The 27,099-nt window shown below is 43.7% G+C and overlaps 1 protein-coding gene across 3 annotated transcripts in view; it reads left to right on the forward strand.

The window, feature by feature from the left end:
- LOC103015198 (signal transducer and activator of transcription 5B) overlaps positions 1 to 27,099 on the forward strand; it is a 70,579-nt gene that overhangs the window by 37,134 nt on the left and 6,346 nt on the right. For 2 of the 3 annotated variants that reach the window (XM_057535923.1, XM_057535922.1), the window contains exons 2-16: positions 8,698 to 8,835; positions 11,745 to 11,901; positions 13,124 to 13,213; positions 14,146 to 14,320; positions 17,903 to 18,033; positions 18,276 to 18,427; positions 18,900 to 19,055; positions 19,468 to 19,647; positions 19,989 to 20,076; positions 20,154 to 20,276; positions 20,941 to 21,033; positions 23,156 to 23,362; positions 24,477 to 24,571; positions 24,676 to 24,806; positions 26,016 to 26,186. In XM_057535923.1, the coding sequence (XP_057391906.1) occupies positions 8,708 to 8,835; positions 11,745 to 11,901; positions 13,124 to 13,213; positions 14,146 to 14,320; positions 17,903 to 18,033; positions 18,276 to 18,427; positions 18,900 to 19,055; positions 19,468 to 19,647; positions 19,989 to 20,076; positions 20,154 to 20,276; positions 20,941 to 21,033; positions 23,156 to 23,362; positions 24,477 to 24,571; positions 24,676 to 24,806; positions 26,016 to 26,186 (2,077 nt within the window). In that variant the 5' untranslated portion in view covers positions 8,698 to 8,707. Of the gene's footprint in view, positions 1 to 8,697; positions 8,836 to 11,744; positions 11,902 to 13,123; positions 13,214 to 14,145; positions 14,321 to 17,902; positions 18,034 to 18,275; positions 18,428 to 18,899; positions 19,056 to 19,467; positions 19,648 to 19,988; positions 20,077 to 20,153; positions 20,277 to 20,940; positions 21,034 to 23,155; positions 23,363 to 24,476; positions 24,572 to 24,675; positions 24,807 to 26,015; positions 26,187 to 27,099 lie in introns of those variants that run through there. The other variant, XM_057535924.1, reaches the window with a different exon arrangement.

Consider the following 27,099-nt stretch of genomic DNA (forward strand, 5'->3'; position numbering starts at 1 on the left):
CATTTTTTTTTAAAGTATTTGTTTATTTATTTATTTATGGTTGGGTTGGGTCTTCGTTTCTGTGCGAGGGCTTTCTCTAGTTGTGGCAAGCAGGGGCCACTCTTCAACGCGGTGCGCGGGCCTCTCACTATCGAGGCCTTTCTTGTTGCGGAGCACAGGCTCCAGACGCGCAGGCTCAGTAATTGTGTGGCTCACGGACCCAGCTGCTCCGCGGCATGTGGGATCTTCCCAGACCAGGGCTTGAACCCGTGTCCCCTGCATTGGCAGGCAGATTCTCAACCACTGCGCCACCAGGGAAGCCCCAGGTTTTACATTTTAAACAAAATTTAATAAATAAAAAAACTTTACAAAAAATTGTACCAAAACTCCTTCACCTAAATGTAACAGCTGTTTATAATTCTCTCTGACCTTTCTCTGGTATGTGTCCTCTAGCATACATACTGTGTACACTTTTCATTTAATATTCCTTTATTTATACTTTTAGAAAATATCTGTGGCCTTATATTTCAACATAGCCTTTATATTTCATTTAATTATTGCACAGTATTCCATCAGATTAATATGTTATAGTTTAACCAGTCTCTTATTTTGGACATATAGGTTATTTCTAGTTTCTCACTATTGTGTTTAATACTGTCTAACTGTTGTCCCTAGGAGTTGACCTAGTGCTAGGTGCTCTTCAAAGCAAATTTTGCTAGGTGGAAATTTAATACTGTATTTCTCAGTGATAAGAGGGAGGCTGTGAACTCTAATGAGGAAAATAATAGGAACGTGTGTAGATTTATTAATAAATTGCCTTTTAAACAAAACTTCAGAACAGAAGGGAAGGGATTATCTTTCATCTAAATGGTACAGAAACTCAGTATATTGTAATAGCTGAGGAATTTCTATTTCCTGAACTGTGGGATTCGACCTTTTTGAGAGACACAGTCTAAGATGAGTTGGTCTTAACAGTATAAATGGGTACAGATATAAACCTTCATTAGGGGCTTCCCTGGTGGCGCAGTGGTTGAGAATCTGCCTGCCGATGCAGGGGACACGGGTTCGAGCCCTGGTCTGGGCAGATCCCACATGCCGCGGAGCAACTAGGCCCGTGAGCCACAGTTGCTGAGCCTGCGCGTCTGGAGCCTGTGCTCCGCAACAAGATAGGCCGCGATAATGAGAGGCCCGCGCACCGCGCTGAAGAGGGGCCCCCACTTGCCGCAACTAGAGAAAGCCCTCGCACAGAAACGAAGACCCAACACAGCCATAAATAAATAAATAAATAAAATTTAAAAAAAAAAAAGATTCAACTTTAAAAAAAAAACCTTCATTAGAGGGACTTCCCTGACGGTCCAGTGGTTAAGACTCCACACTTCCACTGCAGGGGACTCGGATTCGATCCCTGGTCAAGGAACTAAGATGCTGCATGCCGCGAGGCACGGCCTAAAAAATAAAAAAAATTTTAAAAATTAAAAAATAAAAACCCCTCATTTGAAATTCTGAGGCTGACATGGGGCTACATGGCAGCCTCAGATCATTTCTTACTTTTCTGTAATGCAGATGGTCATTGTTTGTGGGCTACAGTAAATGTTTTTTGTTCTCTGAAAAATGTTATTGATGTAGCTTCTTCCCAAGTGGGTTGTTCAAGTTGCTTAATAGATTTCAACACAGAGATAATGATAATGCACACGCATTCAAGCTGTGGGCCAGTATGGCATGAGGGAGACCTTCCCCCTCTCCCTCTCCCTCTTGCTTCCTTTTTCCCGAAGTAATATGTAATGATTTTGCTGTGATGTAAAGATTTATGACTGATTGTCTTCCCAGAATATTATCATCTCTATGTTGCCTGGCAGATTTTTCCTTGTTTGTTTCTTTGTGAGCCAAATACTTTTATTCTTTCTGTTCGCTTCCCATCTGTTTAATAATCTGATTTTATTAGAGAATTGCCTTCCTGATGGCTTATAAAGTAGTGTTTAGAAATTTTTTTTTAAAGAGCAGATGGCTCCAGTGTTGACCTACTTCTAGATGGGATAGTTTTACTCTAACCTTACTTGATGTTAGGCCAATTTTAATATGAGCAGAATCTGAATCCTTTATTGCTACTATTTAATATTTTTCTGTCCCTCCAAGTTCCTACTGCTAGGTAATCACCACCACTGAAGAGATGTATTGACAGTAAAGCAGAAAACACAGCCAGAGAACTTGCTCTTTATATTCCATCCAAAGTCCTTTAGTCATTAAATGGTGCTGATATGATTAACAGTTTTGAATCCTGGTTCCTTGCCAGATCAGATTTCTTTTCAGATCAGAAGCATTGTTTATACATCTTCTGTTTCATCTGCCAGCCAGCCCAAGCCTTTGCCCAAATCAGAGCCCTGCAATATTAGGTTTCTGATTCTAATTTCTTATTCATTTTCTTTCTTTAAGTTATGAAATATAACAAACATGCAGAAAAGTACAAAACATAATATGACAAACTACCACCACAAGTCCTCAAGACAAAGGCAGCATGGTGCAGTGTAGAGTACAGACTGGGGCCAGGCTGCCCAGATCCAGCCCAGATGGTACCCCTCAGCAGTGTGGGACCTGGGGCAAATATTTTACCCCCAAAAGAAACCCATACCCATTAAAAGTCACTGCCCATCCCCTAGCCCTTGGCAACCACCTGTCTGCTTTGTTTCCGTGGGTTTGCCTATGCCTATTCTGGGCATGTCCTATAAATGGAATTTACAATATGTGGCCTTTTATATCTGGCTTCTTTCACTTAGCATCATGTTTTCAAGGTTTATCCATATTGTAGCATGTATCAGTACTTCATGCCTTTTTTAAGGCTAAATAATATTCCATTTAATCTATTTTATTTTTCCATTCATGTCCATATTATCCATTCATCCATTGATGGACATCTGGGTTGTTTCTAACTTTTGGCTATTATGAATAATAGTGCTACGAAGATTTGTGTACAGGTTTTTGTGGACATATGTTTTCAATTCTCTTAAGCATATACCTAGGCATGGAACTGTTGGGTCATATAGTAACTCCATGTTTAACCTTTTGAAGAACCTTCAGATGATTTTCCAAAATTGTTACACCATTTTACAATCCTGTTTAATTTGCTGAGCCTCAATTTCCTCATCTATAAAGTGGGAATAATAATAGGGCTACCTCGTAGGATTTTTGTGGGGGTTAAATGGTAGACTCATAAAAGTACTCATTGTTATAAAATAATACAAGTGTTCAGTAAATGATAGTAAATGACATTAAATGATAAATCTGGATGGTGGATAATAACACTAATAAATGTTATTTTAAATCAGTTTTCATTCTTATTTCTGGAATTTATTAGATGAATCAAAATATTTGTTGCTAATAATTCATACTTGAATTAGTTGGAGTCAGGTGCATCCTTGGAAAGAACAGGAAAAGGCTTAGCTCCTGGCTACCAGAAGAGCACATCAGAATGGATGTGTTTTTTGGGGTTTAGTATACTTATGGCAGCCTTGCTCTCCTTACACCACCCTTCACAGTCCTTAATTCCCTCGTTCAGAGGTGAGGGAACAGTCCTCCCAGTGCCTTTCCACCAGCCTCCATCAGGTCTCACCTGTGGGAGTCCTGGTGCCAGTGAAATTGATTAAGAAATGGGAATACCAACTTTTAACAGGAAGGTAAAGTTTATGTGCAGGATATTGGTTAAGGAGAAAGATAGCAAGAGCTCTTTGTGGAAGATTGACTTTGGGAAGGTACTTAATTGAAGTGAGTTAAAATTGGAGGTGGGGAGAAGGAAACCACCTTTGTAAGTTTAAGGTTGTAAAAGTTAGGGAATTCCCTGGTGGTCCGGTGGTTAGAACTCCACACTCTCACTGCTGAGAGCCTGGCGTTCAGTCCCTGGTTGGGGAACTAAGATCCCACAAGCTGCACTGTGCGGCCAAAAAAATAAAAAAATATATATTTTTTAAAAAGTCAGAATAAGATTGAGCATTTACTATGAGCCAGGCACCATTTTAAGCATTTACCCATGTTAACTCATTCTTATAGCAACCCCCTGAGAGACATAAGAATTATTATTCCCATTTTACAAATAAACTGAGGCCCAGAGAGGTTTAAGAGGTTAAATATTTTGTAGAACTCTGTTTAGGTGAGTTTGCCATTATCTCCAGAACTTGAACCCCATTTTAGAGTCTTTGGCAGTGGTGATGGGATGGAGAATAGGAATTATAAAATGCTTTAAATTATATACATGAATCCAGCAGACCAAATCCCTGTACACGTTTGAAACCCCCTACTCCCACCACAAACTAGAATTCATTCTTGCAGGTGGCAGGTATGCTTTGGGAACCTTGTGTTGTCCTGTCCTCTGCATCTCCTCCTTGACAGGTTAACGATAGCATTACTTTAGCCACAACGTTCTAGAAGTCTTCAGAGAGAGTGAGTTTTTTTTTTTTTTTAACAAAGGTTTATATTTTACTTCTAAAAGGGAAAGCATCTAATAAAAAGGTATTTATTATTGGGACAAAATTATCATTAAATCTCACCCACTCATATCATTTATTTAACAGGTACTCATTTCTGCGGTTTTCAATAAGCCTGTAATATTATGAGCTATTAGACTTTGAAACCCTTTTTTTCAAGTGCCTGAGAGTCTGCTTTATTTGGGACTCCTAGGATATATCCAGATATATGAGGTCAATGTAGATACCTTATGCTTTCAGAAAGTACAAGGTTCTACGTCCAAGGTTGTTTGGGGTTGTTTGGAATGCTTACGAACAATAAGAATGCAACTAACAAAGCTCAAATAGTTCTCATCTTTGGCTAAAAATAAGATTGTGAATCCATTTCCCAGTCTTTAGAGAAGCCCCTGTGATGATTTACCAAAGATACAAACCACTTCCCTTGTCAGAACATCACGCATTGAAGATGGAGGTGCCCGTAAATAAGCAGAAGAGAGCGGGTACTGAGGACAGACACGGGTTCACTGCATGTGTGGGGTGGCTGGATGAGTACTAGTGGGAAAGGACAGGGAGTCAGCGGATACCAGGTGTAGGCTTTGCCTAATAATGTGTGTAGGACACGTGTGAAGTTTTGACGTGTATGAAGAAAAGCACTACTTAGATTCTAGGTTTTATTGATACAGTCGGTGGGGGGAAGTAGTTTTTTTCTAAACTGCATATTTTAAATCATTGCATGATAATCTCAGTAGGTCATCTCATATTCCATGTGTATATAACTCTTAGTTTAAAAGTCAAATAAAAATGATTCTGTACTGTTCAGTGTATTTTGATTTTATATTTTTGACCATTGGTAGGCAAAATCTACTTTCCAGCTCTATCAAAGCATTTTTTGTAGTGAAATTATACTGTATTTATCAAAATAAGGTGGTTACCACCTTATATTTACCCGCTATTACCCTTCAAATGACATTTTAGAAAATAACTATTATGGCATGTTCATATTTAGAACCATAAAAAATATTCTGAAAACTTCTAAGAGCTTAGCATTCTACTCTTTTATAAAAACTAAGAACTAATATAAAACTTGACAAAACAGTGTGACGTTTATATAATACTCCTACCTATGTGGCATATCACCATAGTATTTCTTTCTTAAAACAATAATAGACTCCTGGAATTATGCTCAGACAGCAGGACATATGAAATATTTACCAAATATTTGGTGTGTATTTATTCACTCAGCCAACATTTAAGTATAGAGTTATACTTACATGGCATGCCACCATAATAGGTACTGGAGATACAGTGGTGAATAAACGTGCTCCCTCACTTACTGTTCTTATTCAGTGGGGAAACAGACAAAAACAAATTAACAAAAACTAAAAGGGAAAATTGCAAATTGTGGGCTTCCCTGGTGGCGCAGTGGTTAAGAATCCGCCTGCCAGTGCAGGGGACACAGGTTCAAGCCCTGGTCTGGGAAGATCCCACATGCTGCGGAGCAACTGAGTCCGTGCACCACGACTACTGAGCCTGCTCTCTAGAACCTGTGAGCCACAACTACTGAACCTATGTGCCACAACTGCTGAGCCCATGTGCCACAACTACTGAAGCCCATGCTCTGCAACAAGAGAAGCCACCGCAATGAGAAGCCTGCGTACTGCAATGAAGAGTAGCCCCCGCTCGCTGCAACTAAAAGCCCGCACGTAGCAACGAAGACCCAGTGCAGCCAAAAATTAATTAATTAATTATTTTTAAATTACAAATCGTGCCATATGTGATTAAGGGACAGATAGACCATTGACTCACCCAAATTATAAAATCTGTATCATTTTCTTGACTTGGTATTTCATACTGATATCTTGTTCCATGATGACTTTGAAAAGAGCTGATAGATTTGACTAAATTGTGTATACACATTTATTTATGCAACAACAAAAAATTTACTGAATGCTTATGTGCTGGGCACCGTTTTAGGCCAAGAGAAAGAGCAGAAAACAAAACAAAGTCATTGTGTTCGTGGTGATTTCACCCTAGTGGGAAGTCATTAAACAAATATGTGATAAATATCAGGAAGTGATAAATGATACCAAGAAAAATAAAGCAGACTGAGACGATAGGGAGTGAACAGAATACTATTTTATTTGGGTAGACTGAGGAGTCTCTTTGAAGATAAACATTTTCCCACAGTCTTCCTTCTGTCTCTTGGGTCAATTCGGTTAATGAATGCAGGATGCAAGATAATTTTTGTGTCTGTTGGTATCATTCACATATTCATTACGAGAGCTATGGCGAGGTCCTGCTTCTTTCCAATTCCTTACCACTAAAAGAGATTAATACTACCTGAATTCTTTTCTTCATTCCTTGATCATTCTTGCCAAAGCACCTTCATCCATCCCATCCATCCCTTTACCTTTTGTCCAAAAAACATGCTTTGGTATCTCTTCCAATTTTCCAAAATCTTGGGATATGATATGAGTCATTTGATTAGAAATTATATTGTACAATTAAATGTCTTCCATATATTTGATTGTAATGTGGGATTACTTCTGGAGAGAGCTCTTTTATCCCAGTCTTTCTCCTAGTAAACCCTCAGCCATGAAATTTGATGTCCTGGGTGATCTTACAGTGATCCCAGCCTTAATGCTCAAAAGCCGTAAATTGTACACTGCTCAAGTGTTCTACAGCATTGCACAAATCTAAAATAGGTAACTGGCACCCACCCCACACCTCATTGTTGGCTAACTCACTTGTCCCATAAATAGCTCTGTGTTATGCGATCAGACAACTACAACTAACAGAGAAGGGATTTTTGTTTCCTAACACACTTGCGTGGTCTCTGGTATTCAACAAAATCAAGGTCTAATTCACCGTACCCTGACTATAACACAGTTCTTAGGAGAATCGTGCAAATCAGTAGCCAGATAGTTTTGGATGGGATTCAAGATATCCCTGCTTATACCAAATTCCACACTATGGAATAATGTGGAATTTCCACTTCCACAGTGTTAGAGCAAGATTCCGTTTTAGTCCCCTTTGTGTACATGAAAGTACTGTTGCTGTCACAATCTGGTTAATCCCAGAGAGTTTCTGCCAAATGAATTAAAAATTCTTAGGTGAGGGCTTCCCTGGTGGTGCAGTGGTTAAGAATCCGCCTGCCAATGCAGGGGACACGGGTTTGAGCCCTGGTCCGGGAAGATCCCACATGCCGCGGGGCAACTAAGCCCGTGCGCCACAGCTACTGAGCCTGTGCTCTAGAGCCCGCGAGCCACAACTACTGAAGCCCGCGTGCCTAGAGCCCGTGCTCCACAACAGGAGAGGCCACCGCAGTGAGAAGCCCGCGCACCGCAAGGAAGAGTAGCCCCCGCTCACTGCAACTAGAGAAAGCCCGCGTGCAGCAACAAAGACCCAACACAGCCAAAAATTTTAAAAATAATAAATTAAATAAATAAATTTTAAAAAAAATTCTTAGGTAAGTCTGAGAAGGCATCGTGGTAGTTTTATAAAACCGTTTTTCTGAAAGCAACAGTGTGTTTTAAAAACCTACCCACCATTGCAATATAATGGTTCTTGCTTCTAACTCTTAGCTGGAATGTGTTGTTTTTATGTCTGAAAGATTTTTAAATGCTATAATTTTAACAGAACATTGCTCTGTAAATTCCTAATCAGTAAATCAGAAGGGGAACCTTGGGGTTATTTTTCCAAATAAATCTGTGCCCTTTATGTGCAAACAATTACTGCTCAGGTAAATAGTGATAATACATAGGGTTCCATCCGTACTTTAGATATTATATTTTCTTTTACTGGGCCTTTTTTAAAATGGCAATTGTTTACTGCATTTCTTAAAAGTCAGAATACCAAATCTAAAACAAGTGATTTTTTACAAAATCCCTGTGCTGCATATTTATCATTACTGTTGAAATGCTGCTTACTGTTGCTTCAAGTTTGGAACACATGTAAAAGAAAGAACATGTCTGTGATATCAAAGCTATAGGCAGTTCTTCCCTTAATGCTGGATTTGTACTTTTGCTTATAGGACTTCAATACATTTTATAGTTAGAGCTTCATAGACCCAGTTATATACCTTTCCATGGCCACACTGAATTTCGAAAACATTTTGAAGCTAAAATTCAGTTCAAGAATACTGATCTTTAGGCTATCAAAAAGGGCTTAAATGCATTTATCCCTGGCCTTTATAATCAAGTATTTACTCTAATGGATTTAAAAGGGGAAGAAAAAAAGCTCACCCAAACCACTGATTGTTTAACAGATTGTAAACCATGGCTGTGTGGATACAAGCCCAGCAGCTCCAAGGAGATGCCCTTCATCAGATGCAAGCATTGTATGGTCAACATTTCCCCATTGAGGTGCGGCATTACTTATCCCAGTGGATTGAAAGCCAAGCTTGGTAAGTGAACAAAGTTTTCTCCATCATATTTTGTGAAGCACAAGCATATTGAAGTTTTTTTTTTTATATATAAATTTATTTATTTTATCTGTTTATTTTTGGCTGCGTTGGGTCTTTGTTGCTGCGCACGGGCTTTCTCTATTTGCGGGGAGCGGGGGCTACTCTTCATTGCAGCGCGTGGGCTTCTCATTGCAGTGGCTTCTCTTGTTGCGGAGCACGGGCTCTAGGCGCGCGGGCTTCACTAGTTGTGGCACTCGGGCTCAGTAGTTGTGGCGCACGGGATTAGTTGCTCTGCAGCATGTGGGATCTTCCCGGACCAGGGCTCGAACCTATGTCCCCTGCATTGGCAAGTGGATTCTTAACTACTGTGCCACCAGGGAAGCCCCATATTGAAGTTTGACTGGAAAGATAACATAGTGAATGCTCTAAAAGTTGTACATTTATAAAGAAAATTATGTGACCCATGAAAAGGTATTTAATTCCATCTTAAAGTTTAAGAAGATGGAATAACTATTGGGATTTTTAAAAATAAGATTTGTTTCCTTTAATAGTAAATTCTGGCTAAAAGCATTAGAATATTGCTGCTAATAAAAAACAGTTAACAAATATGTTTTGAGTGCCTAGCAGTGTTGTAGTTAGTAGGGTTCATAGAAAACGTTGAAGCCCTTGTCCACAAAGAATTTAGTGTTTAATGGGGCAGATAAGGTATGCATATGCATACAGCTTAATAAAGTGTATTGTTAACAAGTTTAACAATGGTGACTATGGTATTTTCAAATTTATATGTTTTATATATATATATATATATATATATATATATATATAGGTAAAGAGTAAAAGACAATACACCAAAATGTTAACAATAATTACGTCTTAGTCGCAGATTTAACAACCATGTTTATTTTTCTTATTTCCCAAATTACTGTTTATATACCCAGGGGGAAAATTGTTTTTAAATTCTTTCAGAATTAGTACAGTGCAGTAGACTGACAACAGAGCTTTTTAATCAACAGCGTTATTGCACACCAGGCAGCAGGCTGTCTGCTGTTCTGCTCAGGGTCTGGGCACGTGTTGGTTGGTTACCAGTCTCAATCTGATCTGTCGTATTCATCAGATACTTCAGGCCTCCACCGTCATGGCCAGGAGAGCAGGGGTCCTCATTGACAGAGCCCTGGAGAAACCAGCCTTTATGTTACTATTTGAGGCGAGCTGTAAACCTGTCGGTAATGTTGCCTCGGAATAATTGCAGTTGTGTGTTAGTAGCAGATTTCTGTTCAAAAGCTGGAGAGCACCAAAGGAGGGCAATTTTCTAGGCAATTAAAAAAAAAAACAAAACTCAGCCTCATGTAATTGAGAAAAAAAAGGAGCTAAATATGAGCATGTCAACTGTACCTCGTTTAGTGCTTTTCCATTTCATTTTCATTTTCTATTAAAGATTTGGAGAGTTCAGAAAAACATTAGTAGGAAGTTTCTGTTGATCTAAAATTTCATTTAGTAAATTTCCCATGCAGTCTTCTTACTGAACGAATGTTAAGAGACTTATGTTGATATCAAGGAAAACCTGGATTTTATTCGGTTTTGGTTTTAAAAATATGAAGATTTTAATTAAAACATCTTCAGTTCTTCATGTTTAAACTAAGAAAGTCTATATATATATATATATATATATATATATATGGCAGAGAGTTAAGTTTTGAACTACGAGAACCAGTAGTACTTGATTTCTATGAGTTGTGCTCAGAGACTGTCTCTTCTTAAGAGTGGAGCATTATTGCCAGTCGAAACAGAGGTACAGGGCTGCCTTCATTCCTTCCAGGCTTTTATTCAGACATATTTAGTACATAGCACACACATATTTGAAATTTGGCTTTCTCCACTGCCTTCTCAAAAGTGCAGATTCGAGCATATTTTTTGCTGAAGTAATGTGTCAGTGTTTTGGTATACCTGTTTGTGCCCCCATTAGAAATTAGTTGCTAATGACTTCAGGGCTGTGTAGAGACGACAGAGCTCCTTAGCTATCACCAGATCTCTTGTTTGGCTCCAGACCCACCAGCAGTAATGAATGTTATTTCAACCTTACAGCTGTTTGTTTTCTTCAGTGAGCTGAGTTAAGTAATTTAGTACTGCCCAATAGCAATTGTTGCCTAAGTTGTTAAAAAAAGAAAGAGAGTCAAGGATGAGGGGAAGAGTGGGGGAAGAAAGGGAGGGAGGGAGACCACCCAACCCCTGTCAACAGTTAAGTGGCTCTGAATTTATACGAAGCCCGTAGAGTGATTTCTATGGTTCATTGGAGGAGTTAACGTTGCCTACATGTCCCAAACCTGCAACTATTGATGTAAATGTTTGACTTGTGTAAATACTTGTAGGCATCTTCTGTCTTAATATCCCATTTCTAGGGCTTCTTAGAAATAATGATAAATGTTGACTCACCTGTCTTTACTTAAGAAATACTCTGTGTGAATTTAGCAAGACGTAGAACAAGTCGAGGCTGGAAAAAACACATAGAGCATTCTTGACCCTGTGCCCCCTTACACCCATGAGGGGGTAACTATAAATAGGAAATTATCAGAGTCCCTATTTCCTTCAGAGTACACAAAGCACTTTCCTTTTCCCTTCATTCCTAGAAGCAAATAGCATAAGCACCAGAGCAAGTCAGTAGGAGAAAGAGCAGTACATTGCAAAGAAAAAAGAAAAGAAAATATACTATACATCCCACTTAGGTAATTAGTGGATTAGGAATAGATTAATGTAGGTATATAGTCAATTTGAATTGGACTGTTTCCTAAAATTTGCAGTGAGCATTATAAAGAAATTACTTTAGCCAAAGAAAAGGTGTGATGCGTTGAGGCTGCATTTATACAGGCTGTGTGCATGTATGTATACATATGTATGTAATTTCTTTCCCCTAGGGACTCAATAGATCTTGATAATCCACAGGAGAACATTAAGGCCACCCAGCTCCTGGAGGGCCTGGTGCAGGAGCTGCAGAAGAAGGCAGAGCACCAAGTGGGGGAAGATGGGTTCTTACTGAAGATCAAGCTGGGGCACTACGCCACGCAGCTCCAGGTGGGTGTGATCTTGGGGCCTCAAGGCTCCAGGTGGGCATGAGCTCCAGGCCACGCAGCTCCAGGTGGATGTGAGCGCCAGGCCACACTTCATACTCTTCCCTGCAGGGGCTCTTCCTTCATTCAGAGATTTTCTTTTTCTTCTTTAACCCAAGGTTGTTGAGTCACATGTGACATGTATAAAGTTCTTATTGTTTGGCTTTGTGGTTGTAGCTGCCTTTTTTAAACTTTTTATTTGAAAATAATTTCAAATGTATAGACAATTATGAGATTGATACTAAGAACCCCTACCTACGCTCAGACTCACCTGTCGTTAACATGTGCTTTACTGTATTCTCCCTCTGCGCTCACGCGCATACACACACACACACATATTTTCGTTGCTTGAGAGTAAGTTACATACCTCACGTCCCTTTGTCCCTAAGTACTCTAGTGTGCGTTTTCTAAGAATATGCATCTTCTCTTATGTAGTTATAGTACAGTTATCAACTTCTGGAAATGTAACATCAATACAACACTTTTAGGTAATCTTATACCTTTATTTCCATTTTGTCCACTGACTTACTGATGTCGTTTAGGGCATTTTTTCCCCTCCAGCCCAGGATTCTGTTCAAGATCACATATTGCATCTAGTTGTCATGTCTCTTTAATCTCCTTTCATATGGAACCATTTGTCAGTCTTTCTTTGTCCTTCATTACATTGACATTTTAAAATAATTCAACTCCTCTATTTTTTAAATATAAAATGGACCTTACTTGGGGTTTGTGTGAAGTTTCCTCATGATTAGATTCAAGTTACACACCCCTGATCAGAATTCTAAATAAGTAGTGTTGTGTCTTTCTCAGGGTATCACATCCAGAGGCGTACAATGTCCATCTTATCCTCATTGGTGGTAGTAATTTTGATTACCCAGTCAAGGTGGTGTCCAGTTTCTTCTCTAGTATGGCCTCTTTAAAATGTATTCTGTTTCCAAGCATGGTGCCCTTACTTTAAGCAAATTAAGATGCAAGAAATAGAATAATTTTACCTTCTTCCTGTGATTGGGTTTCCCACAATGTGCTTTTCTTGTCCCCGTTGGCATTGGAGGAGCAGCTTTTCTCATGATTATACCATTGTGACACTAGGAGTCTCCATCATAAGATCTGGACCCCTGCTCTCGGGTGAGGTTTGGCCCCATAGCATGGAGTGGAACAAAGTAATGTTTGCTCTTGGATTCTTTCAGAACACGTATGACCGCTGCCCCATGGAGCTGGTCCGCTGCATCCGCCATATTCTGTACAATGAACAGAGGCTGGTCCGAGAAGCCAACAATGTGAGTGTCCATGGGTTTGGGGAGAGGCATTGGGATGTCCTTTCTTGCCCAGCTCTTTCTGGACCCAGCTTTGTCAAGATGACTCGGTGTGCATCTGTTGGTGTCACTATAAACAGAGCACTGTCCTTAGAAGCCCAAAGGAAATAGAAGACTGGTCTCTGATCTTAACTGACTTGTAACCTTGATGAGATCGCAACCACAAAGCAATGTGAACAAGTGCAAAATAATTTTACCCCACCTGAGTTGTATTTGAGGAGAGGCATGCTTATACTCAGGTGAGATTACTTAAGAACAGCCTCTGCTCACCTCCCAACCCCGCAATCAGGTGTGGAAGAAATAGATCCAACCAGGGCAGTTCAGTGGCTGGATCCACAAAGCCCTTGTGGATGCCTCCCCTGTCACTTCATTTGGGGTCTCCAGGATGCCACCTATGAGCTGTTCACCCTCTTCCCTCAGTCACAAGAAGGTCTTGAGGGAGGACACAGATGATGTGTGTTTCCACAGCCTTGTCCCCCACTGTGTCCCCAGCACCTAGCACAGGTGGCATTGGGTCAGTGAATGACTGTGAAATGAGGGGTCATCATTATTAGTAGGAAAACCCAGGTAACTCCTGGGACATGTTGAGTTCTAGTCTCTCCAAAGAGAACCCAGATGGACCCTATGTGGGATACTCTGGTGGAGGTCAGAAGCTTTCTGCAGTACTTTATGAAGATGCCATAGTCTGCCAGGTCTCCTATTGCTCCTCTTTTCCCACTCTACCCCAACTCTCACAAACAACACTTGCAATTCTCTGACTGAAAGTTTAGCTTTTGGCATCTCAGCCCAGTTATAATGCGAGCATTGCCCTTTCCTTGGGTCTATGGCCTAAGGCTTTCTTCCATCCTCCTGCCCAGCTCACTGCTGCCCACACTTTCTCCCTGATCTGTCTCCAGGGTAATTCTCCGGCTGGAAGTCTCGCTGATGCCATGTCCCAGAAACACCTTCAGATCAACCAGACATTTGAGGAGCTGCGACTGGTCACGCAAGACACAGAGAATGAGCTGAAGAAGCTGCAGCAGACTCAAGAGTACTTTATCATCCAGTATCAAGAGAGCCTGAGGATCCAGGGTGAGGCTGGTGTAGGAGGGCAGCGTGTGTCTGGCGGACGGGAATGAGGACTAGAGAGAAGCTGCTCAGGTTGGAAGAGAACCAGTTCTCCATTTAGAAGCGTTTACCTCTCTCTGGAGTAGCAGAGAATCATTTGCATTGAAGGCAGTGCAGGAGGCTGACGCTTTGGAAGGGGAGAAGACAGGCACTGGCCCTTGGAGAGCTTGGGGTCTCACTCTGGCTACCCATACCCAAGGAGCTCCTGGGCTGTGAGGGAAGACATTTCCTGTTGTGGGAAGGAGCACAGGGACTAAGGAAACAGTATCAGACAGTACTTTATGTGGCAGACATTTTGTAAGTGATGCTTTATTGAAATGTTAAACTTTCTAAGCAGGGAGGGTATTAGGGCCACGGGGGCTGTGTTTTACAGCCTTTTAATATTGTTCTGTGTGGTTATTCAGAGAGGCCGTCCTGGGGCAGAGCAACTAGTGCATCTCAGTTAGCCCTTATAGACAAGGGCTCCCCTGCCTGGGGTAAATCCTGCTGGTAGTTGGGTACAGAGAATTTCAGAATTCCGTCTGGAGGGTGTGCAGCCCCACGAGCGCCCCCTATTGACCTTATAGAATTTGGCAGGGTGACTTTAATACAGGCATGCTTTGGAGATGCCAAGGGTTTGATTCCATACCACTAAAATAAAGTGAATATTGCAGTAAAGCAAGTCACATGAATTTTTTGGTTTCCCAGTTCATATAAAAGTTATGTTTAGGGCTTCCCTGGTGGCGCAGTGGTTGAGAATCTGCCTACCAATGCAGGGGACACGGGTTCGAGCCCTGGTCTGGGAAGATCCCACATGCCGCGGAGCAACTGGGCCCGTGAGCCACAATTACTGAGCCTGCGCTTCTGGAGCCTGTGCTCCGCAACAAGAGAGGCCGCGATAGTGAGAGGCCCGCGCACTGCGATGAAGAGTGGCCCCCACTTGCCACAACTAGAGAAAGCCCTCGCACAGAAACGAAGACCCAACACAGCCATAAATAAATAAATAAAACCCAAAAGTTAAAAAAAAAAAAAACCCCAATTAAAAAAAAAAAAAAGTTATGTTTATTCTATACTGTAGTCTTTTGAGTGTGCAATAGCATTATGTCTAAAAAAAATGTACATACCTTAGTTTAAAAATATTTTATTGCTAAAAAATGCTAACCATCTGAGCCTTCAGCAAGCTGTAGTAGTAATATCAAAGATCACCATCACAGATCACCACCACAAATATAGCAATAATGAAAAAGGTTGAAATATTGCGAGGATTACCAAAATGTGACACAGAGATAAGAAACGAGCAAATGCTGTTGGAAAAATGGCAACCAATAGACTTGCTTGACACGGGGTTGCTAAAAGCCTTCAATTTATTAAAAAAAAAAAATGCAGTATCTGTGAAGTGCAATATATTGCAGCACAGTAAAACGAGGTGTACCTGTAGTTTCCTCTCCCTGGTTGCATGCCCAGTTCAAAATCTCAGAGAAGCTTTAGCTCAACCAACCAGCCATGAAAATACACATGCATACACATACCAGGTGCTCCTCTACTACCGTGCCTGTGGGCTCCGTTTTAGAACTGTATTAATACTATTTATTAACTCTGTCCTCCCCAGTAGAATATAAATTTGTTGAGAAGGAACTATGTCTTTTATCTCTGTACCCTGAGACTAGCACATTGCCTGAATCATAGCAAGTGTTGAGTAAATGTTGGGGGGATAATTCTAGTAGCTCTCTTCAGATCTGAATCCATCCCAGACTGACCCGAAAGAAAGGAAGGCCCTCCTGCTAGATTAGGGAACAGGACATTTCAGGCTGTTATTTCTACCCAAGGCCATTGACTGGTTGACAGTACTGATGATCCTATTCTGGGGTTTTCTGTTTCCTATTTGTGAGGTTGGGTTTCGATTCTGCTTTGGGTTTGTCCCCATCATGCAATGTCAGTTCAGTCTCATTTATCAAGTGCACCCATCAGAAGCACAGACTACTGATCTGTCTGTGCAAGGGAAGCCTCAGCTCCCTCCAGTGGAGCAGACAGTTGCCTCAAGCCTCCTGGCGTCCTTCCCAGAAGCTTCTCCAATTTGCCAGGAGAGAGCTAAGTGGGTCACTTGCATAAGGAGGCTGGGCCTGGCATTGGGATCCCCACCACCTCCCTGTGGGTGGCAGGATTCCGAGGTGGCTCTCCAGATTATTCTGCTATGTTCCTTACCTGCTCAGTCCCCCGCAGTCATGTTAGAGCCATATTTCTAAGTTCTCTTCTAGTTCTGGGCTTTCCTGGCTGTCTAGGGTTGCTTTAGTGTGTCCTTAGTTGCTTTTGTGCGTCCATAGGGCAGGGCCTCGGTCAGTGTGACATGGCCCTCAGAGGCCTGCCAGGAACTTGACCAAGACCTGCTGACTGACGCTCTCATCTTCTTGACTCAGCCCCAGTAAGGACCGTGGGACGTTCCAAAAGCCTATTGGTGGGGGTAGGAACGCCAGCATCTAGGATGGTGATTGCCTGTGGAGGGAGGGATGGGGATGCCGGCAGGGGAGGGTGTACAGGTGCTTAACTGTGGAAATGTTCACTTTCTTAAGCTGGCTTCTTGATACACAGGTGTTCCTTGTATCATCCTTTCTATCAATACTTGCCTAGGTCTTAAGTATTATATAACAGATTTTTTGAAAAGGACATCAGTGAGGCCTCCTTCCCTTATTCCTGCCATCGATGAGATGCCTGACAGCTGGTGTGGAGAGAAGCTGCCTCCCTCTCTTGAGAATCTTGCTGCTTTCGTGTCCCCAGTGGCCCTGGACACTCTCTCTCTCTCCCTCTTCCGGTTGGTCTGCTGAGCTCACAGTGACCGAACCTGGACAAACACGTTAGGCCCCTTCAGCCCCTGGAGAAACCCCCCCTTCCCCCTTCGTATCCTTTTCCCACGTAGGTTATGACACAATGTTGAGGAGAGGCTGCTGCGCTCAGCCCCGCGGAGCAGGGCCTTCCTGATGAGGCTTTGTCCTGTGAGGCTGGGGCTGAGAGCTGCTCCATCAGCCTTTAATCCTGTCCGGTAACCCATTAACCATGAGGACTGACTCTCACCTGGAGCTCATGGTGCCAGGCAGCTTCCTGAGTATTTTCTGTATCATTGCTTGTTTAACGTCACGGCAGCCACTGAGGCAGGTGCCGTGATTGTCCCATTTTACACCTGGGGAAGCTGAGGCATAGGAGAGTGAGGGGATTTGCCCGAGTTCACCCACCTTTTAAGCGGCGAGGACAGACTTCAGACCAGGCAGGGTGGCTCTAAGCCGGACCCCGCGTGGGGAGAGGAGGGCTGGGTGGGCAGGGAGGCCATGGGCTGGCTCCTCCTCAGCTGCACCCCAAGCTTCCGTCTCCCCACTCCCCAAGGGGAGCTCAGAGTCGGGGGGCCAGGGGGCGGAGTCCACTCATCTTTGGGCGCCATGGCTGTGGAACCCTGACTGGCCACTTGTGAGCTGTGTCCCCTCCAGGGTTTTGCCTCCAGAACAGGTGAGTGCAGTTCTGCCGGGCTCCCTGCTGGACCCGGGGAGGTCATGGTCGTGGGTGTCCTGTCCCCTCCTCCAGCTCAGTTTGCCCAGCTGGCCCAGCTGAACCCCCAGGAGCGTCTGAGCCGGGAGACGGCCCTCCAGCAGAAGCAGGTGTCCCTGGAGGCCTGGCTGCAGCGCGAGGCCCAGACGCTGCAGCAGTACCGCGTGGTGAGTGGGCTCTGCGTCCCTCCCCTCCCGGGCGTGGAGGTGACACCCCGAGCCGAGCCGTCCCGGGGACCTGAGGGAGGGAGAGAGCCAGGAGGAGCGCGGGACCCAGCAGAGCAGGAGGCCAGAGCCTTCCTCCCTGTGTGGGCACGCAGGGCAGAGCGGGTCGGCAAGGGGTGAGGGCAGGCCCTGCGGGGCTGTTCTGAGAGCCCAGAAGGGCCGCTCACCCGCCGCCCGCCCCTCAGGAGCTGGCCGAGAAGCACCAGAAGACCCTGCAGCTGCTGCGGAAGCAGCAGACCATCATTCTGGACGACGAGCTGATCCAGTGGAAGCGGCGGCAGCAGCTGGCGGGGAACGGAGGGCCCCCCGAGGGCAGCCTGGACGTGCTACAGTCCTGGTAATGGGCGTGGGGGGCCGGGCGGGGGCGGCAGGGGCTCAGCGTGGTGCCACCGGCTGCTGCTCTGCTCCTGCGTTTACGTGAGCAGCCGGCTCCCTCTGTCGGGGCACAGGTCTTATTTCGCCAGTGGTCTGGTTCCTGATGCAGACTTTGGTGCCCCCGTCCTGTGCCACCTCCCCCGGGAGGGGCGTCCCTGGCTGAGGGAGTGGGGTGGGGCCAGGTGTGCAGAGTGACGCTCAGGCTGGTTGGACCCGAGTCAGGGTCGCTCCTCCTGTGTGTTCCTTTGTGTTTCTGGAAGGCAGGGCAGCTGTGCTCTGCTCAGTGGACAGGCCAGGCGGCTAAGGCGCCGAGCCTTCCTGGGGGTGGAGCTGGGTCTGGGCCTTCTCCCCAGCCTGGGAGCCTTCTGGCTTCTGGCCTGGAGGAAGGGGGTGAAGGCTTTGTCCTTCCCTTTGGCCTCGGGGCTCCTGTGCAGGTGTGAGAAGTTGGCGGAGATCATCTGGCAGAACCGGCAGCAGATCCGCAGAGCTGAGCACCTCTGCCAGCAGCTGCCCATCCCCGGCCCCGTGGAGGAGATGCTGGCTGAGGTCAACGCCACCATCACAGACATCATCTCAGCCCTGGTGACCAGGTGATTGCTGCCTCTTGGCCACGCCCAGGCCCCATCTGGTTGGCCTGGGTCGCGGGCAGCAGGGTCTTTACAGAGGGAGCTCTGGCTTCAACCCTTCCGTCTCTGCCTCACACCCTCATCCCATCCCCCTCTGTCGCCTGTTACTGTGGCCTCTTGCTGTTGACCTTGCGCAGTCTCTCTCGTGGACACTATATGGGCTTGTTCCCTGCAGCCCGTTTCAGCTGTTGAGTTCATCTCACTGCCTCCCCTCCTGCCAGCTCCCCCGACTCGCAGTGGCCCCCCAGGGACCGGGGGCTGTGCCACAAGCCCTTCCTTCGCCTGCTGTGCCCCGCGCAAGGCGGCCTCCCCACGCGGAGGGAGGGACCAGAGCGCTGTCCCCTGAGGCATCACCTGGTCGCTTGTGTCCCCGCAGCACGTTCATCATCGAGAAGCAGCCCCCTCAGGTCCTGAAGACCCAGACCAAGTTCGCAGCCACCGTGCGCCTGCTGGTGGGTGGGAAGCTGAACGTGCACATGAACCCCCCCCAGGTGAAGGCCACCATCATCAGTGAGCAGCAGGCCAAGTCGCTGCTCAAGAACGAGAACACCCGCAAGTACGTTGCCCTCGAAATAGGAGGAAAGTGATCCCACCTTCTAGGAAGTTTCTAGGCCTGGCCATTCCTTTCTAGGAGCCCCATTAGCTCTCAGAGAAGGAGTAAGGGGGTTCTTCTGTGAAGAAGCTATGATTTAGGAGGGATATGTCTAAAGGAAACTTTTTATGTGTTTTATGTACATTTATTTCTTAGGTAGATTATACAGCCGTACCCCCATCTCCTCTTAAATGACTTAAGTTTTTTGACAGCCTTCTTTATTTCCTCCTACCCCCAATATGTTTTCTACCTTGTGTGTGCTGAGACCCTGTATGGGTTTAAAGTTGAGTCTGTCTGATTTGCAGTGATTACAGCGGGGAGATCTTGAACAACTGCTGTGTGATGGAGTATCACCAGGCCACGGGCACCCTCAGCGCCCACTTCAGGAACATGGTGAGCATGGGAGAAGAGGATGAACGAATTTTCCCTAGCTGTTTGAGGGCTTTATCCTCTATTTTTCTCCTTTTCAGTCCCTGAAACGAATTAAGAGGTCTGACCGTCGTGGAGCGGAGTCGGTGACAGAAGAAAAATTTACAATCTTGTTTGAATCACAGTTCAGTGTTGGTGGAAATGAGCTGGTTTTTCAAGTCAAGGTGTGTGTGTGTGTGTACTTTATATCCCAAAAGAATTGTTTTGATCACAGAGTAACTTCTTGTGAATAATTTTTTTAATTTAATTTTTATTTTGTATTGGAGTATAGTTGATTTACAATGTTGTGTTAGTTTCAGGTGTATCTTCTTGTGATTATTGATGAACAGACAGTGAGGAGACCTCATCCTTAGGACTCTATCTCTTAGATTCTCTTAAGACATGAACAAATAATAACGAAATGAAATAGCTGGAGATATAGGTAGAAGCGAACCAAGAGAAACATCACTCAGGATGGATTTGAGTACAGTTGTAGTAATTTTAGACATTTGTTACTTGCTCTTTTTCCCCAGAAATGTCTCCATTCTTCTTCTCTTTTCTCTCTTAGTCTCTAGCTTTGAGAAACTTACTCCATCCTTCAGAAATGTCTAAGAAATACCTAAATACCAAAATGTCACATAGAAATATCTCTTTTAAAAATATCTAAAATTTCTAAGACTGTGCCAATGTGCAAAGTCTTATTATTCCTGGAGCCCTTCCTATTCTGTATTCAAGGGTGACATTTACTGAAACTTGTAGAGAGAATAAACGTGTCGTGATAGAAAAAAAGGAGAGGAGGGCAGAGCGTGTGGCTGCAGGAGCTCAGCCCTGCTCCTGTGTCTTTTTCAGACCCTGTCCCTCCCGGTGGTGGTGATTGTTCACGGCAGCCAGGACAACAATGCGACGGCCACTGTTCTCTGGGACAACGCTTTTGCAGAGCCTGTGAGTGTATTCCTTGGGCCTGTGGGTCTCAAGATTTTGATACTGGTGTCATGAATCTCTTTCAAGTCTCTTTATCCCCACCAAAAGGCATAGAAGAAAAATGCTGTTATCCTTAGTGGGAGGCAGAATGGAGAGTATGTGGAAAGTAGAATGAGCAGGGGCTTGAAGAAAGGCCGGGGTTTCAATTCAAGCTCCACCATTTCCTCACCCTGTGACAACAGGAAATTCACTTGACCTCTCTGAGCCTAAATTTCCATAAGTGTCTGCAACACAGGGAGAATAACGCTCCAGAGTGTTGTTTGGAAGATTCATTTAGGTGATACACAGAATGCTTGTCACATAGTCAGTACTCTGTAAATAGTATTTTAAATTGTGGGTGAAACCATGAATGGAATTTGGGACTCCCAGGTTTCTTTTAGAGGTTGTACCTCTCAGGAAGTCACTTAGCTTAGAAGTTGCTTCCTGTCGTCTTCCCTCCCATGACTGAGGGTGAGATTTAATGTCCTTTCCAAATTTTAGATTCTGTGATTCATCCCAAGTTTCATGAAGAATGAGATGCTTTGTGTAAAGAAATAAATATGATTCTGTGGATTTACGCACCCAAATGCTATCTGGTTACCACTCATGTGCTGCTTGATCATTTTCAAAACATTTTAGTAGGCAGAGTTCCATGTGCTGGCATATTTCCAGTAGAGATTAGTCCACAAAAGCATGATAAAAGGTTATACTTGTTATTTGGGACATAAAAGTATGTCCTTCTCTAATGTGGCTCTAATGTGAAGAGTACAACTTGGCATTTTCAACAGGCCTCTTTAGAGAACAATATTTTTGCTGTAGGGGTGAGATTCTTAGCAGAAATTCTACGATGCTTGTGCTACAAACCCTGTGTTTGAGGCTCCTTGTAAAAAATATCTGCCTAAGGAGCTTGAAGACTTGATCCAAAAGAGGATTTGGGATGAACAATCAATTGGAACAGGAAGACAACTGATTCACTGACTGACTAGACATTTAAACAAACAAACAAATAAATAAATATATGTATAGAAATGTGTGTGTGTATATATATAGGAAAGAATGAATGAATGAGAATCAAAAGACAAGAAAAAAATAAAAATTAAAAAAATATAAGCCTCCTGGATAGGATTGCCACGTCTGCTCTCATTTCCCTCCCTGTGCATCCACAGATCTCTCTCCTCATGTAACTCTGGCATCTCCTGTGATATGTCATTCCTAAAGTGTCTTGTCTAAATAAGTAAGCATTTTTAACATTTTTAGTTACGTTAATGACTAGTGTACATCTTATGCTGTTTATTTATTTACTTTTAATTTTTTTATTGAAGTATAGTCGATTTACAATGCTGTGTTAGTTTCTGGTGTACAGAAAAGTGATTCAGATATATATATATATATATATGAATATATGTATATATATTAAGTTATTTCACTTTGAGCTAGAGTTCTTGGCAGAAGGGGTCAAGGGCAAGGATGACACTTGTGTACACGCTTATGGACACATACACACGTTCTCTCTCTGTTCCTAGAGAACCAGTCTTGTAGATTTTGACTCCCTTTGAGTGTCAGAGCCAGACCTTGGTCATGTTTTGTTTTCGTGGCTGTTAGAAAGTAGGATTGGGCAGAAATAGAGACACAGATGTAGAGAACAAACGTATGGACACCACGGGGGGTAAGTGGTGGGGGTGGTGGTGGGATGAATTGGGAGATTGGAATTGACATATATACACTAATATATATAAAATAGATAACTAATAAGAACCTGCTGTAAATAAAAATAAATAAAATTCAAAATAAATAAATAAAAGGGAGGAGAGAATGATTAAAAAAAAAAAGAAAGAAAGTAGGATTGCACTGTACATCCAGCAGCTCATTTACAGGACACCACAGATAGCCCGAGGTTACCTTCTGAGTTGTGTGTGAAGGTGGTAAAATGGAACCTTCCGAATTTCGCAGAACTGCATACCCCAAGGAAGGTTGAGTTTATCCTCAGGCTCAGCCAGACAAGTGTTTGTAACTCCATCCAGCCATCAGTGTTTTTCTTTTGCAGGTTGAGGGAATAAATCATGCAACTGTTTTCTCCTAAGGTTCTGGCTTCTCTCCCCACCAGGGCAGGGTGCCGTTTGCAGTGCCTGACAAAGTCCTGTGGCCGCAGCTGTGCGAGGCGCTCAACATGAAATTCAAGGCCGAAGTGCAGAGCAACCGGGGCCTGACCAAGGAGAACCTCGTGTTCCTGGCGCAGAAGCTGTTCAACAGCGGTAGCAGCCACCTCGAGGACTACAACGGCATGTCCGTGTCCTGGTCCCAGTTCAACAGGGTGAGGGACGCCACCCTCTGCAGTTAGATCGGCCCCTGCAAACCAGATCCCTCAGGAGTCTCCCTGCCCTCGGCCCTCATTCCTCACGTCTCTCATACGACGTGCCTGTGGTAGTAGGAAGCTTCTGAATAGATGGACAACCACATACTTTTTTATGTAGAAAATTATGTTTGACTATATCAGCAAATTGGGCCTTGCATGCGGCTAGTGCATTTTCTTCCTTTGTAAAGGAAACAGCAAAGCAAACGGCAGCGTAACTCATGAGAAGTAAGGCTTTCATGACAATGAAAACTCCGTGGCTCTGTCCCCTTGACTCTCTGATGGTCCTTGATGTGTAATGCAAAGTCAGGCTCCCGTGGGACCCTCAGCCCGCAAAAGAGGATGCTGATGAAGGAAACTTTGTCTCTAGCATCTGGTAGTTCAGATGTCACCCGTCACATCTCTGATTATAAACTGAACTTTCGTGTCTTTGCTTACGCCCCCACCCCCACCCCACGTGCCCTACTTCAGAGATCTCACAGTCTCTGAGTGGAACTCTTTTAAGTGGTTGTGTGCTAACCAGCTGGCTAACAGGTTCACTGGTGGTCAGAGGAGGTTTGATAGGGAAGCAGGAGGCCTAGGTGGACTGTCTTTGCCATTGCAGTACGGCTCCTGCCTTCCACCGGAATCAGATCACTGCATTTTGCTGATAATTGTTGGCAACACCCGTATGATGGAGTGTTCTCCGTGGCCTCGTGGTGTGATCTAATCCCGTTCAGATTTACAGGTTTCTCGGAAGCTCCCAGGTGATGCTGCTGTTGCTGGTCACAGACCACACGTCAAAACCAGCAAAGGACGAGTCAGCCTAGACACAGGGGAAAGTATGTGTAGCCAGGGTCCACGGGGTGTCGGTAATTGCTCTGTGGTGTTTTCCCCTTCTTCTGTCTTCTCCCCTCTATTCTGTTTTTGGGTTGTAGGACCATTTGGTCAAACTCAGGTAGGTGTGTATATTTGTATGATTCTGACAATGTAGATGTTGTTTTCCATTTAATTTTTCCAGTTAAAGTATATACAGGTAATAATATCCCAAGTGTTACTTTTGCCTTCTTGTGTTCATTGTTGTATCTCCAACCAGGAGAATTTACCAGGACGGAATTACACTTTCTGGCAGTGGTTTGACGGTGTGATGGAAGTGTTAAAAAAACATCTCAAGCCTCATTGGAATGATGGGTGAGAATCGTCATTTGTTAAGTCAGCAGTAGAGCAGCGAGGTCTTTTTTTCTGGCATTAAAACATCACACTCTGCTTCTACTCCTTTGACCTTTGTGATCCAGGGCTATCTTGGGTTTCGTGAACAAGCAACAGGCCCACGACCTACTCATTAACAAGCCTGACGGGACCTTCCTGCTGAGGTTCAGTGACTCTGAAATCGGTGGCATCACCATTGCTTGGAAGTTTGATTCTCGTGAGTGCCCCTCCCTTTTTAAGACCTATCTTGGCTCTGGTTGGGTGCTTTTGTTGCAAAATTACTTTAACCATTTATTGAGTACTTATTATTCCTGGGCGCGAGTACTAATTATGGGAAGCAGAAATGTATAACCATGACACAGCTGCAGCTTGTGTAAAATCTTATTATGGGAAACACAATTACTAATTTTGAGAAACACAGATGTACAACCCGACATGGCTACATGTGATGCAGTATCCTGTCCAAAATCCCAGCTGCTCCCCTTTTGAAATGTTTGCCTTCTTATTACTCAACCTTGAGCTTATTTCAGTAAAGAATTACTCTGTTGTTTGGAGTCGTCAGAGTGGAAATAATATGCTATTTTCATTATTTCTTTATCCTAACATAAGGATACTGCCATTGATCATTTCCATCCAAGAATGTTAGTTCTTTCCTCTGACCCTCACGGTAAGACAAGAGTAGCTTGCTAGTTTTTTGTGACTTAAAGATTGTAATAGTTTTTAATAACTCTCATGCACCCTCTGGCTATGGACACACTTCCTATCTCTTTTACATACTTTTGTACAGGGAATCAGGGACTGGAGTCAGCAAGAAGTTTCTTCTAGGGAGGGACAGAATACTGTTTGAACTGGAAACTACCTGAGATCATTAGATCTCTAGGAAAGTGGTGTATGCGTTACCTGCTTATCTACCCATGACTTTTAAAAACTACTTAATCGGGCTTCCCTGCTGGCGCAGTGGTTAAGAATCCACCTGCCAATGCAGGGGACACGGGTTCGAGCCCTGGTCCGGGAAGATCCCACATGCCGCAGAGCAACTAAGCCCGTGCGCCACAACTACTGAGCCTGTGCTCTAGAGCCCACGAGCCACAACTACTGAAGCCCGTGTGCCTAGAGCCCGTGCTCCACAACAAGAGAAGCCACCGCAATGAGAAGCCCGCGCACCACAATGAAGAATAGACCGCGCTTGCCGCAACTAGAGAAAGCCCGCATGCAGCAACAAAGACCCAATGCAGCCAAAAATAAATAAATAAAAAATATATAAATTTTTTAAAAACTACTTAATCTACAACCTATGGTAATTTTTAAATGGAGATTTTTATTGGGACAATTTTAATGGAGAGCTTTATTTATAGTCTATTTGGGTTTTAAGATTTCCTGTTCAGAAGTCATATCTAGACTATGATTATTCTGTTTTTTGATCTAGAGGAAAGAATGTTTTGGAATCTGATGCCTTTTACCACCAGAGACTTCTCCATCCGGTCCCTGGCTGACCGCTTGGGAGACCTGAGTTACCTTATCTACGTGTTTCCTGACCGGCCAAAAGATGAAGTGTACTCCAAATATTACACCCCAGTTCCCTGCGAGCCTGCCACTGGTAACAATGTTCGCATTCTGATTTGGTTTCGTTGTGATTTTGGTTTTGTTTTAGGTGTACGTGTGTGTCTGTGTGTGTCAGTCTGTCTGGCGTGAAAATCTACGCAGTTAACACTCAGTTGTTGCTGTTTGAGCTTTATCCAGGGCAGATGTAAACCCTGGGCTATTTTCTTCAGTTATACAAAAAACACATCAGCCGCCAACCCCAAATATCAAATTGAAGGGAATAAATTGCTTTTAATACAAGCTTAGATCAAACAAAATTAGGAAGGTAAAATTTTGTTTTTCAAAACAGAGATGGTTTTATTGTTTTCTGAGAATAAAAGTATTACGTATTTATTGTAAAATTTCCAGAAAAGTATAGAAAAGAAAATAGATATCACACAACATTTCTTATCTCATCAACGTAAACAATTTAGTGAATGTTCTTCCAGTCGACGTAGATATGTATTCTGTCACTCAGTCACCAGAGGCTTATTAAGCACTTCCTGTGTGGGGTTGCAATCTAATAGCAGAAGGAAGACAATAAACAGGTAAACAAATGTATCTAGTGATAGACAGTATGAAAACAAATAAGGTGAAGGGATAGAGAAGTGACGGGGGGGGCGGCACAGCACTTCACTCGAGTGATCAGGGAAGGCTCCCCTGAGGAGGTGACATCAGAGTAGCCCTGAATGAAGTGAGGAAGCCACACATAGATCTAGAGAGAACATTCTAGGCCGAGAGAACAAGAACAGAAACCCTGAGGTGGGAGTGAGGTTGGCATGTTTAGAAAACCTCACAAGGGGGCTTACCTGGTGGTGCAGTGGTTAAGAATCCGCCTGCTGGTGCAGGGAACACAGGTTTGAGCCCTGGTCCGGGAAGATCCCAAATGCCATGGAGCAACTAAGCCCGTACGCCACAACTACTGAGCT

This window comes from Balaenoptera acutorostrata, chromosome 20 (assembly GCF_949987535.1).
Source record: "Balaenoptera acutorostrata chromosome 20, mBalAcu1.1, whole genome shotgun sequence".
NCBI classification, from domain to species: domain Eukaryota; kingdom Metazoa; phylum Chordata; class Mammalia; order Artiodactyla; family Balaenopteridae; genus Balaenoptera; species Balaenoptera acutorostrata.